The sequence below is a fragment of the Lepisma saccharinum genome, unplaced genomic scaffold (assembly GCF_977018435.1).
Source record: "Lepisma saccharinum unplaced genomic scaffold, izLepSacc3.1 HAP1_SCAFFOLD_427, whole genome shotgun sequence".
In the NCBI taxonomy this organism is placed as follows: domain Eukaryota; kingdom Metazoa; phylum Arthropoda; class Insecta; order Zygentoma; family Lepismatidae; genus Lepisma; species Lepisma saccharinum.
The window spans coordinates 204,374-217,130 of record NW_028143126.1 but is presented as its reverse complement, the minus strand read 5'-3'; the positions used below and the strand labels follow the sequence as shown (position 1 = coordinate 217,130).

Here is a 12,757-nt window from a genome sequence, read left to right as displayed (position 1 = left end):
GGAAGGTATGTATTCATCTCCACCTAAAAACATTTTTGGTACCCCAAAGAGCCTAATCTTGAGGCAAAATAACATCCCACCCACTCTATAATTTAGCTACCTGGGAGTAAAACTTGATAACCTTACACGGAAACATCTAAGTAATACAATAGAGGAACTTTCACTTGTATTTTTCTCAGTTTTAAACTTTTGTGGGTCAACAAGTTTTACTCCCGAACAGCTCAATTAATGAAAATGTGTGGCATCATCATGATGTCTCACACTAATAAAAGTTCAAAGCAATGCTTCCTTTTTTTAATTTCTTTTCTTATTCAATTACTGTTTGATTTGAAATACAGGGTTTTCCAAAAGTCCTACTCACATTTAAATTTGCTATAACTTTGTAACAAACAGAGATGTTTCAGTGAAATAAAGTTCGTACTTCACAGCAGTCTTTAAAATGTTGCCTGGCAATACTGCATATCTGTCGTCCTCATCACTTCACCTCCAACAGGGCACCATTCACGTCGATGCATTCCTGCAATCTCGTCCTGAAACCCAGAATGGCTTTCCGGAGCTGTTCATCCGAAGTGCCTGCAATGACTGCAGATATCTTTGCTTTGAGGTCATCCAGATCTCTTAGCTTTCAGTGTACACATCCATCTTAACACATCCCCTCAGCTAAAAGTCACATCGATCCAGGTCTGCGACCTTGCGGGCCATGGTGTAGGTACTCTGCGGCCAATCCATCTGCCTCCGAATTCTTGATCGAGGAAGTTTCTGACTGCAAGAGCGAAATGGGGAAGTATCCTCTCTTGCTGGAAGTGCACTTCATCCTTTACACCAAGTGCAATCAGCTGGTGAAGGTAAAAACATCTGCAGTATGTTGAGGTCAGTAGTGCCCGTCCCGATATCTTCCTCTGAGAAGAAAGGCCTGATTAGGTGATCCATTGACAGCGCACCACATATTCAATTTTTGGCTATCCATCTCGTAGGTTTGGAATTCGTGCACCAGAATGCACAATTTCAGCTCTGCATACCACATACCACAAAGCGCACTGACTTCTGAATTGATGCCATCTTGGAATCACCTGATGCAGTTTTGCCAGGTACAATTTTAAAGGCTGCTGTGCAGTACAAACTTTATTTCACTGCAATATCTCTGTTCGTTACAAAGTTATGGTGAATTTAAATGTGGGAAGGACTTTAGGAAAACCATGAATCGACACCAGGGATAGTTGCTCAGCTTTCCCATGCCTTCTGCTGTCCCAGGTGAACCCCTGATAGGAGGATTGGAGGGAGTTTAATCTCCAGGCTGGGATTTACGAAGGGGGGGGGGTTAAGGAGGCTTCAGATCCTGCCCTCCATCCACAAAGGGGCCTCTACTTGTAAGGTGAGGTATTGGACCTCTTAAATTAATGTTATTTTCAGTTTACAAATGATATACATGTAATGCAATCAGTGGGGACCCTGCAATGCATATTGCTTATGCAGATCCATATGTGAATCGTATATATAAGCTTCTTGCATATTTTAGAGCCAACAACCACTACTAAAATTGTATTTTACGTCTATTTGTTGGACGTATTGTCTTCTTAATAAAATAACTTGCTATTTCCTTCTATCACTGCTGATTATTTTCTACTTTCTTTTACAAATTCAACATATTTTAGATATTTTGAGTGCATAACTATCTGGGCCCTAATTATTACTCTAGAAGAAGCTTTTTGGAGGGGATGGTTAAGATGTTCCAGCTTTACCTATGGAGCTGTAAAGCTGAAATGTTGCTACATAACAGCTATGCTTGCTTTATTGTATTTGCATAGAAGTGTTAGTAATAGTAGATGGATACCATGAAGAACTACTGTTCAGATTTTCATGTGCTTCTTGAGGGGAGGGTGAAATACAACTATGTCAAATCTTAAACTACAGTTTAAAGTGGAATCCATCACTGCACTGTGTGCTCATTGGTTAGAAATATACTGTATGCCATTATTAGCTAATAGACAATAAGTAACTCATCTTTCTTCATTACAAGTTTGTTATCAATAGAAAATACTTGCATACTTGTAGAAATTTAAATGAAAAATGCAAGCTCGATCAGGACTCAAACCCAGGTCTCTGGCCTACAGTGCCATTGCTCTACCAACTGAGATACTGAGCCAACCCTGGCTTTGCCTGATTTTCTGCTGTCACTGTCTTACCTGTGAGGAATTGTCTCTGGCAATGACACAGTATGCCAGAGACTTGGGTTCGAGTTCTGGTTGAGCCTGCATTTTTCGCTGAAATTTCTACATAGTACATCTCCTGTGTGTGCCAAATATATAGGGTGTCCGAGATGGAACACCCTAATTTGAACTGTCTGTAATACGACATGTATTCGATGCATAAAGAAGATTGATACAACAATGGATACACATAGTTATGAAGTTTTGTTTGTGCAATCACACCATTTCTACATGTGCCCCACGAGTGGCACGGAGGATGTCTAATCGATACTCGATTTCACACCAGGTAGCCTGTAGCATCTGTGGCGTAACTGTCTCAATAGCAGCTCTAATCCTCTCACGAAGCTGTTCCAAAGTTGTCACTTTGATAGAGTACACCTTGTCCTTAACATACCCCCACAGGAAGAAATCCAGGGGAGTAATGTCAGGCGATTGGGGTGGCCAGGTAATTGGACCACCTCTCCCAATCCATCTTTGTGGGAATTATTCAGTCAATGTGTTCCAAACTTCCAAATGCCAGTGGTGGTGCTCCATCCTGCTGGAAGAGCAGGTGTGGGTGTCGATGTCTTATCTGAGGGAACATTAACTAACATATCATGATATGTGTGACCAGTGATAGTTGCCTCTGCAAAAAAAAAAAAAAAGGTCCAATAACTTCATCCTTGAGTAAGCCACACCAAACGTTGACCTTCGGGCTGTCTCGTTGATACTCTATGGCCTCTCGAGGATGTTCACTACCCCAAATTCGCACGTTGTGTCTGTTGACCTTACCACTGAGGTGAAATGTTGACTCATCAGAAAACATAATCTTGGCCAAAAAGTTGTTGTCTTCCTCGATGCTCTGAAGAATGTCTTCAGAAAATGTTGCTCGTTTGGGTTTATCGTCGGGTTTCACCTCATATAACAATTGCAATTTATATGCATAAAGCTTTAGGCACTTGTGTAGCACATCGTGGACATCAAGCTCACGTGACGGCAGACGAACAGATTTTTTGGGACTTCTTGCAAATGTATCTGAAATGCGCCGAACATTCTCCTCTGATGTTCTTGAAGTGCCACCACCATGCCTCTTAGCAACATATCCTGTTTCTAGAAATGCTGCTTTCCACGCCTTGATTCTCTTGGCATCTGGAGGGTCTCTGTGATGTGATACTCTGCACGGAAACGTCATTGAACTGCGATAATGGACCCTAATTCTGCATACCACCACACGGTTTGTGCTTTTTCAGCATTCGTTGTCATTTTCTTTTTTTTCTTTTTTTCGGTTTTCAGCACCTGCAATGAAAATGATCTTGCTATTACATTACATAATTAAAATTTCCACAGCTTATCTACCATATACCACCTAACAAAATTGTCTTGGTTGTTTATTATGTTCAGTGTAAGTGTTTTAAATTAGGGCGTTTCATCTCAGACACGCTGTACTTGTAAATACATCTGCTACATAAATAGCCATCAAAGAGTTCAAGTCTGTCAGATTTGTGTCTTAGGTCTTTTGTTGTTGTCCACCAGAGGTTTTTATATTAACCTATTTAGTACTAACACATTGCTCACCGTGATGTGTTAATAATGTCTTGATTTCAATTTTTACTTGCAGTATAGAGATGTCCACCCCACTATTCACAAAATAGTTCAGCTTGCTCATATTTTAAGAGAATCTGAAGACAAGACCATCCAGTCCATAGCAGGATCTCTGTCAACCAGGCAGCTTCTTAGGATTGCTCGTAGAGTGGCATCATATCCAACTGATGATGCGTACAATATAGTCCAGCGTGCCTGCCTGGCAAGGTAATTATAACCTGTTAATTCATCAGCATGTATTTAGGTTGATAAAAAAGGGCCAAATGTAAGGTTATTCCTGTATTTAATGATTTGCTGTGAGGAAGTGAGTGGTCTGATCAGCCCTGCATTCAGCAAATGCAATATTTTTATTTATTAACCATTATTTTTCATGCATATAGTTAAGTAAAAGAAAGTGGGAGATGAGAAAGAATACAAGAAATACAATTATTTATCTTAATTTGTACTTATATATTTATGTATGTGTAAGTGCCTCCAAGAGCATGAAGACTCATTTTTTTTATTTAAATGATTGTTTAAGGTCACTTGTCTGCCACTTTTGACTAATTGCAATGATGAAGATGAATGATGATTGGATGAAAGTGATAAAGGGATGATCGCAAACACAAATGGACAGAACACAAACCCCACAGAGGAGTATGCTGGCTGTGGTCCAGCTGACAGAGCCTTGATAACCTATGAGATTTTGCTTTCCCATGGAAGAGAAGTTGCCATTTGAATGTGTTTCGAAAAGGTCACTCCCATATTCTCCTGGATTATGATTGTGTAGGAGTTTAAACATTCCATATTCTTTTCACATGTTTATTGAGAGAGCAGTAAAAATATTAATAATACCATTACAGTTAGAAAGTATTGGCAATGGGATGTGTTGAAAGTTCTTAGGACAGTAAGACATTTTTCCTTGAATAAGGTATTAATTAAAGCTTTGTATATTTTTAGGTTTTTGCCAACAACAGCCCAGCAGGCCCTTGAGACAGCTCTGCATAATGCAGGCATCTCTAATACCCATTCTCAGAAGCAGACAAGTGATTTGCCTCCTTTGTGCACTGTGGATGAAACATCTGTTCAGATAGGAAAGACCAAAGCTCCAAGATACAAAACTGATACAAAGACAAAAGTGCCGGATGTCCTGTTTTTTGACATACCTCAGGTGAACAGCTTCATATTTTATATTTTACTGTATGTTGCAATACTATAATTAAACATGAAATTAAATTAAGTGTGCATTAATAATCATAATAGAACTTGGGTAGGAGTAATGAAACTCTGATGCCAAATCTTTAATGACATGACACTTCTAGTCTCTCACTCTCAGTTCCGATCTGTGCCCTGCAGTTTTTAGACTTTGGTGGTTCCTGTTATGTGCAGTGGAAAGTATGGTAGTCAACCCTTACTAGAAGCCATGTGATGAAAGGAGACAGGATCCATCTCTCATTGAAGGGGTTGAACATTTGAGAACTGTTAGTAAACAGAAAGTGTTGCCTCAGTCAGGAAGAATCAGAAGAAATAGGCCTTCAAGAATGAAATAATGATGCTGTATTAACATATATTGGAAATTCAGGACTTTGAAACTGGAGAACAAAAGCAATGGATTGGAAAGCGTAAAGGCAAACTCTGATAGAAGATAAGGCTCATGTAAGAGCTGTTGCACCATAGAAGAAGAGGAACCATAATAATACTTTGTAGAACTTTTCTAAACATATCTAAATACTGCTTACAAGTATTTTTTTTTCTCTCCTACAGCATGTTTCGTTGCTGGAATGGCTGTTGCAAGATTTTCAAATTGGCGAACACCTTCTGTTGGTGGGGAATCAGGGTGTGGGGAAGAATAAGCTGGTGGACCGTTTGCTGTTTCTAATTAATAGACCAAGAGAATACATACAGCTTCACAGGTAAGCTCATAGTTTAAGTATTTAGTTTTGGGTTTATGCTTCTCAAAATTCACTGCAATAAATCAAGAACATTACACTTGTCGATGTGTTTCTATACATACATATGTACATCTTGGGACATGGCATATACAAGGGCTATTTTTTTTAAAACCTCCGATAGGGCATGAAATCAAAACCACAGTGAATAGCAAAATGGGTTTATTGACAAAAGTTACGTACACGTATAATCTACTTTTCAATGTAATCACCAAGAAGATTCAAACATTTATCGTACTGATGCACCAGCTTTCCAATACCCTGTCTGTTGAGCCAGGTCTGCATGGTGTCCTGAAGCTCCTCATTGGTGTGGAAGCGCCATCCCCCCAACCACTTCTTCATCGCCGGGAAAAGGTGGAAGTCACTCAGCACCAGGTCTAGGATGTAGGGAGGGTGTTCAAACACTTTCCAGTGGAATCGTTGAAGATGGTCTTAGGCTGACGCAGCAACATGCAGTTGGACATTGTCATGAAGCAAGACAATGCCTGATGACAGCATGCCTCTCCGTTTGTTCTGGATGGCTTTGCGTAGTCTGTGCAATGTGTCACAGTATGCAGCCACATTGATTGTGCCTCTCTGCCTGTACAAATCATATCACACTACGTGCGTCACACGTGACGGGAAAGCCAATTGTAACAGACATCTCTACGTGCCCGTCGCTCAGCTCCAACTGAAGTGTTGGCCTTGGCAGTCATGGTGGTAGTGGGAGGGGGGACGCCAATCACGCTGCGTGATGCCCTGCTTCCTAGCACTTCATGGCCACCTAGCGGTGCCATCGGAGGTTGAAAAAAAATATAGCCCTCGTACAAGATGTGGCCTTAAATGTTTATGAAACCACTGGTGAAGTTTGTACAGTATAATTTTCATTTTAAATTTTAAAAATCTGCAAGAATAAATAAATAGTAGAGATGGAATGAAATGATATTTTGCTAATCTAATAAAGCACTGATAAAATTAACTGATTTGATAGAAAATTTCAAAGAACACATATACTTCATTAACCTAGGTAAACCACACGATTGAATGGATTTTGTCTTTGACAAAGCAACTGTATTATAAAACCAAGTCACATAAATTACACATTATTTTCATAAAAGTATTAACGAAATGGAAAAATTTGCATTATAGTACAAACTCCATATAGATATTTGAAATCAGTATAATTATCAGTGGCCGCGATGGCTCAGTCGGTAACGCGTCTGACTACCATGCTCAAGGCCCCGGGTTCGATCCCCGGCCGGTTCAAATCCGGGAACTTTTCTAACGTTGGAAGCGGCCCCGGCGCCCACCCAGCGTCGAATAACATGGGTACCTGGGGGAAACCCTGGGTGGGTAAAGGCGGTCAGGGGCGTGATGCTGATCACATCACCCCCACTCATGACCGGATCAAGAAAGTGTGGGGCGTTACCCCCACACCCCCTATACGCCTTCATGGCGTGGTGCTAAGCACAGGGGAGCACTTTACCTTTTTTTTACCTTTTTTTATAATTATCAGTAATTTTAGTGATGCACCAATATGCCTATGTCAATAGGGTCCTGATTATTCTGTTCCTTCACTGATAAATAGAATTAATTCTTATTTATTTTTTACATTGGGTATTATATTAACTTGCCCAATTGCTGTTTTGATGTTACTTACCTTAAAAATCTTGCAGAGACACAACAGTCCAGACACTGACCCTGCAGCCTACTGTGTTGGAAGGCGTGGTTGTGTATGAAGATTCTCCATTGATTCGTGCAGTTAAATTAGGCCATGTGCTAGTTGTAGATGAGGCAGATAAAGCCCCCACACATGTAACATGCATCTTAAAGGTAAGGTACAAAATGATGTTGTATATTGTTCTGCATTTAAGAAAAAAAAATATGTTCAACAATTGTAATAATTTGCATATTTCTATCAGGGATGATGAAATATGAAATTTTTGTCAAGTCTGATAACTAATATTCTACCGATCTCATGTAAAATTCCAAATATTCCTTGAACATGAATGCTTTATGAACCTTCTTGATGTATGTAAATAGTTAAAACTGCAGTGGGTTTTCCTTGAAGAATTGTCGGTAATTTTACCAGTATGCTTACATCAACCATCCCGAATTTCTTGTAATTATGTAGTTTCAATAAGATCAGGGTATGATATGATTGGCTTGGGAGTAAAACTTGAAAACCCACAAATGTATGAAATTGAGAAAAATGAAGGTGAAAGTTCATCCATTGCACTGTGGGTGCACACGTTTCTGACCAACACAAGCTAATGAAGGACCTTCATTAACTATTGTACAGCAACTGGAGACTGTGCAGCAGCTGCACTCAATTTTGAATGGAGTATAGGTTATCAAGTTTTACTCCTGACCCGCTCAATATATTGAATGCCTTGGCTTTTGCCGGCCCCCGTGACTGAGTGGTTAGCACATCCTGCTAAGATGCCAGGGGTCTCGTGTTTGAATCCCAGCCTGGGCATGGATGTTTGTGAGTGTCCATTCGTCAATTTCATCATGTCATCACTCATCCCCATCTTCGCAAATTAGCAAAAAGTGGCACAAAAACGAAGTAAAATAAAGCCAATCAATCAATCAAAGCCTTTGCTGTTATTTTTCTTTTCATTTATAGATATCAACTCAGTATAACTTTGTTAATGTATATATTCTAAGGTGAAACATTAATTATTCCATCAGAAGATTTTTGTCATTTATAAATTATGAGCTTCAGTTATTCATTTAATGCTGTAAAAATGAATATGTTGTTGTGATAATTATGAACCTAAGATACAATAAGCTCAAACTTAAGGTTCATAGTTTTGCCCTAAATAAAAAGTATCTACACCAAAATCATGATCAATGTCATTTTTACTCCTTCCAGACACTCGTTGAATCAGGAGAGATGATTCTTTCAGACGGTCGAAGAATTGTTCCTTCAGGTGATCCTAGAGCTAGTGCTCAATTGGACAGCATAATACCAATGCATCCAGAGTTCAGAATGATCGTATTAGCCAACAGACCTGGTTTCCCTTTCTTGGGAAATGATTTCTTCGGAGCACTAGGTATATATATTTTGTTTCATGGGAAATTTTTTTTTCTCACATATTTTACTTTACAATGTTTTACAACCATTGGACTTTTAGTGGTGATAGATAAAAAATTTGCATCCACGCTTGGCAAACTAGTTTCTTATTATTACCTTTTAATTTTCCTTTTCCTTAATCAGGGTTCCCAATTGTCCTAGAAAATTGTTCTGTGATTAAGGAAGTGAAGGTATTACTTAAAATAAAAACTGAAAAAGTCAGGGAATATTAAATATAATTGATATGGCTTTTTTTCATGTAATAAGCATTGATTTAACATGTAAGAAGAAATATAGAAAAACATGGCACTTTTTACATTATGTTCTTAAAATAATATACGGAGAACAGAGTTTAAAGTACGTTAAAACATTACAGAATGGTCTGAAAATATTTTTCCAACTCTAATAGTTCTAAAGTTGGTGTCTGAGGTAAAAAAAAAAAAAGGTAAAGTGCTCCCCTGTGCATAGCACCATGCCATGAAGGCATATAGGGGGTGTGGGGGTAACGCCCCACACTTTCTTGATCCGGTCGTGAGTGGGGGTGATGTGATCAGCATCACGCCCCTGACCGCCTTTACCCCCCAGGGTTTCCCCCAGGTACCCATGTTATTCGACGCTGGGTGGGCGCCGGGGCCGCTTACAGTGATGTGAATGGTGAGAAATCTTGAGTGACTGTTTTATTCACCCACTCAAACCCTTCCCCCCTACCTCAATGGCTGAGCACTCAACTTTTAGTCTCACCACCAAAGTTTCTGGGTTTGAGTTCCAGTCTTGGCATTGTCTGTGAGTGTCCCTTCATCAATTTTATCTAATCTTTACTCTTCCTCATAACCCCAAATTAGCCAAACATGGCACAAAAGCAATGTAAAATAACAAAAATTTAAAAAAAATACCACCCAGTTTTTATGACTCTTTAAATTAGCATGCAATGTATAATTGCACATTACTGGCTAGTGCTTCTGCTGCTAGCACCTATTCTAACACCAAATTTTGAGAAAACCCTTTTTTCTGATCTTCAGATAAACAAATATATTTTTACCAGTAGTGGGAGCTAAGCACTCAGAGTTGGCTAAGCAGAGCTAAGCACTTGGCTTAGCTCCTTCTGTTTGCCCTTGTAACCAATATTCATCAAGACTTGCCAACTTCAGTACTGACTTCAGATTTTCCTTCTCTCCTAACTTTGTAATTTTACTACAAATCCACAACACCCCCTACCTCTCCCCCCAGAATTCTATACTATTTTTTCTACATTTAAGTTACTATTTCTATTTCCTTAGAAGGTTAGATCCCCACCACCAGCAAGAATGAAATTTATTCATCGGAAGGTGAAAGAAGAGATGCTCTCTTGAAATATAGTGTTAGAATATATAAAGAATTCAATTAACATTGCATGCTAATAAAGAACCATTGTCAGGAGAGAATATCCTTCTTTTGTTTTTCACGAAGACCAAACTTATGGATAATTTGTTTACAAGTTTACATTTACATCCCTCCCCAATTGAAAATTCTGGATAAACCCCTCAAAAGGATGGGTGCTCAATTACTACTGTTGTGAGTAGTATGAAGGTTGTTACAACATATATATTTTATGATGTACAGGGTGTCTGAGAAGTCCCCATACCCCTAGGTTTGTGTATCACAGAGAACAATGTCAGTGTAATTTTAGTTGTGGTATTGGTAACACTGCTTTCATGGTCACAGACAGCACTGTCTGGTATCCCTGCATTCAAGGTCGTGTGGAGCATTTCAGTTGTGAAGCCATGGCTGATGTGAGTGGTTGCGGTTACACAGTTGAGGAACGGTTAGTAGCATGTGTGTGGGTGCACTAATGAGCACACACAGGGCAAACAATGACACAGGTAATGACTGCTTTCAGAGATCGCTTTGGCAAGGACCCACCTCGTAAAGCAACCTTGCCTGATTGGGAGAAACGTGTGATTGCTTCAGGGTGTGTCAAAGACAGGTCGCATAGTGGATGTAAGAAGATGCGTGAGGAAACATGTGCTGCCGTTGCTTGGTCAATTGCGATGTCTCCAAATAAATCGATTCGCAAGAGAGCAGCTGAACTGAATATACTGCATTCAACAATCCATGACCATATTAAAAAAAATATTTGCATATGAAAGCATTTAGACTGACGTTTGTGAATGAATTATCTGACAATGATATGGAGCAGCATGTTGCAGCCTGCTGTGCTTTGTTGACACAATTTCCAAATGCTGTCTCTCGCTCACGAGTGTTATTTTCAGATGAATGTGCGATATATCGCAGTTCGCACAGGAGGAATGTGGTATTCTGGTCTAAGGAAAATCTTCATTATGTGCAAGAGTTGGAATAAAACCCGCCTCATGTTATGATATGGGCCGAGATGACATCATGATACTTGTTCGGACCATATTATTTTGATGAATATGTGAATAGACATTCTTATTTACACATGTTGCAAACGTGGTTAATACCTCAGCTGCAAGAGAAGGGAATCATGGATTGATTGTGTGTGGGTAGAGCAGGACGGGGCTCCAGCCCATTTTGCTCTTCAGGTGCGTGATTTCCTTAGTAAACAATTTCCAGGCTGCTGGATTGGGTGTGGTTCTCCAACATCTCCATCCCCATTGAAATGGTCCCCACCAAGCCTGGACCTTACAACAACAGACAACTCATTGTGGGGAATAATCAAGTCACATGTCTCTCATCATCAGTACAGGACAGATGAAGAATTGTGTGAAAGTGTAGAGGAAGCCTTACGAGAGATAACTTCTCAGATGCTGTGCAACATGTCAAGGAGGACATGGAGATGCATACATCTGTGTGTACAGCACGATGGAGCACATACAAATCCACTGGATACATAGTTTGTATATGTAAGTACTGAACTATAGTATGTACTAAATAAATAAACTAAAATTACACTGACATTGCTCTCTGTGATACTCAAACCTAAGTGTACGGGGACTTCTCGGACACACTGTAACTCTATAAACACATGCATTGATCTCTTTGTAGGTGACCTGTTCAGTTGCCATGCAGTAGACAACCCAAGTGAAGAGTCTGAAATAGCTCTCTTGAAAAGCTATGGCCCAGATGTACCTGAGAAAACATTAACAAAGCTTGTGAAGGCCTTTGGGGAACTGAGGAGCCTGGCAGACCAAGGGCTTGTTGCTTATCCTTATTCCACGCGGGAAGTTGTCAATATTGTCAAGCATCTCCAGGTAGGGTAGATGAATTTTGTAGTACATTCATTCTCTACACTTCCCAAGGTCGCTTTCATATTTTACATTCCATTTTCTACACTTCCCAGGGTCACTATTTCTTGATAGTGATCAACTTAGGGAGCTTTCATACCAAAGTGATGAGTGACGAGTGCCACTTGGAAATGAAACTTCAGATATAAATGCAACTTTTCTTAACACAGTGACATGACAAGCTGCATGTCACTTGTCATTGCCTTGGTGTGTTAGTTGTACATGCATGGTGAATGATTTTCCACAGAGTGGATGGGACCTGTGTTGCTTGTTGCTTGGCACTCCAGTCTGAAAGTTACCTGACACCTTATACGGGCACTTTTTCAAAATACACTGTACCAGTAAATAATATCATTTCCAGGGATAAGTACCAAGGAAACTCCAATGTATACCCTATTAAAACCACTATTATCAGAAAGTCAGACCCCTCGTAGGTGTCAGAATTGCAGTACAACTACAACTACTTCACTACTAGACTGCCACTTACAAAACTGGCCTCTCCCAAGGAGAAGTGTTCCATGATTGCTTATGTTAAAACAAATTCACACAACTGTTTAGCAGGGCTTCAAGAGTTGGTTTCACTGAGTATTAATTGATATTCGTCATTATTTGCAGCTATCAAGACAATTGACAAAATATGTTAGGAAGAGTATGAGATGACCTGCATTACAGACTGGACATCTGTTAAGTTACAAATGAAGCACTGGAACTAGGACATAAAACTTTCAGTTTTTCTTTCAC

General features: G+C 39.7%; 1 protein-coding gene across 1 annotated transcript in view; it reads left to right on the top strand.

Annotated features, from left to right (window-relative positions):
* The window catches only part of LOC145982803 (von Willebrand factor A domain-containing protein 8-like), a 172,799-nt gene that overhangs the window by 44,385 nt on the left and 115,657 nt on the right, over positions 1 to 12,757 (top strand). The window contains exons 8-13 of the mRNA XM_083116170.1: positions 3,805 to 3,995; positions 4,728 to 4,938; positions 5,532 to 5,680; positions 7,372 to 7,528; positions 8,574 to 8,754; positions 11,778 to 11,983. Coding sequence (XP_082972296.1) covers positions 3,805 to 3,995; positions 4,728 to 4,938; positions 5,532 to 5,680; positions 7,372 to 7,528; positions 8,574 to 8,754; positions 11,778 to 11,983 — 1,095 coding nt within the window. The remainder of the gene's footprint in view (positions 1 to 3,804; positions 3,996 to 4,727; positions 4,939 to 5,531; positions 5,681 to 7,371; positions 7,529 to 8,573; positions 8,755 to 11,777; positions 11,984 to 12,757) is intronic.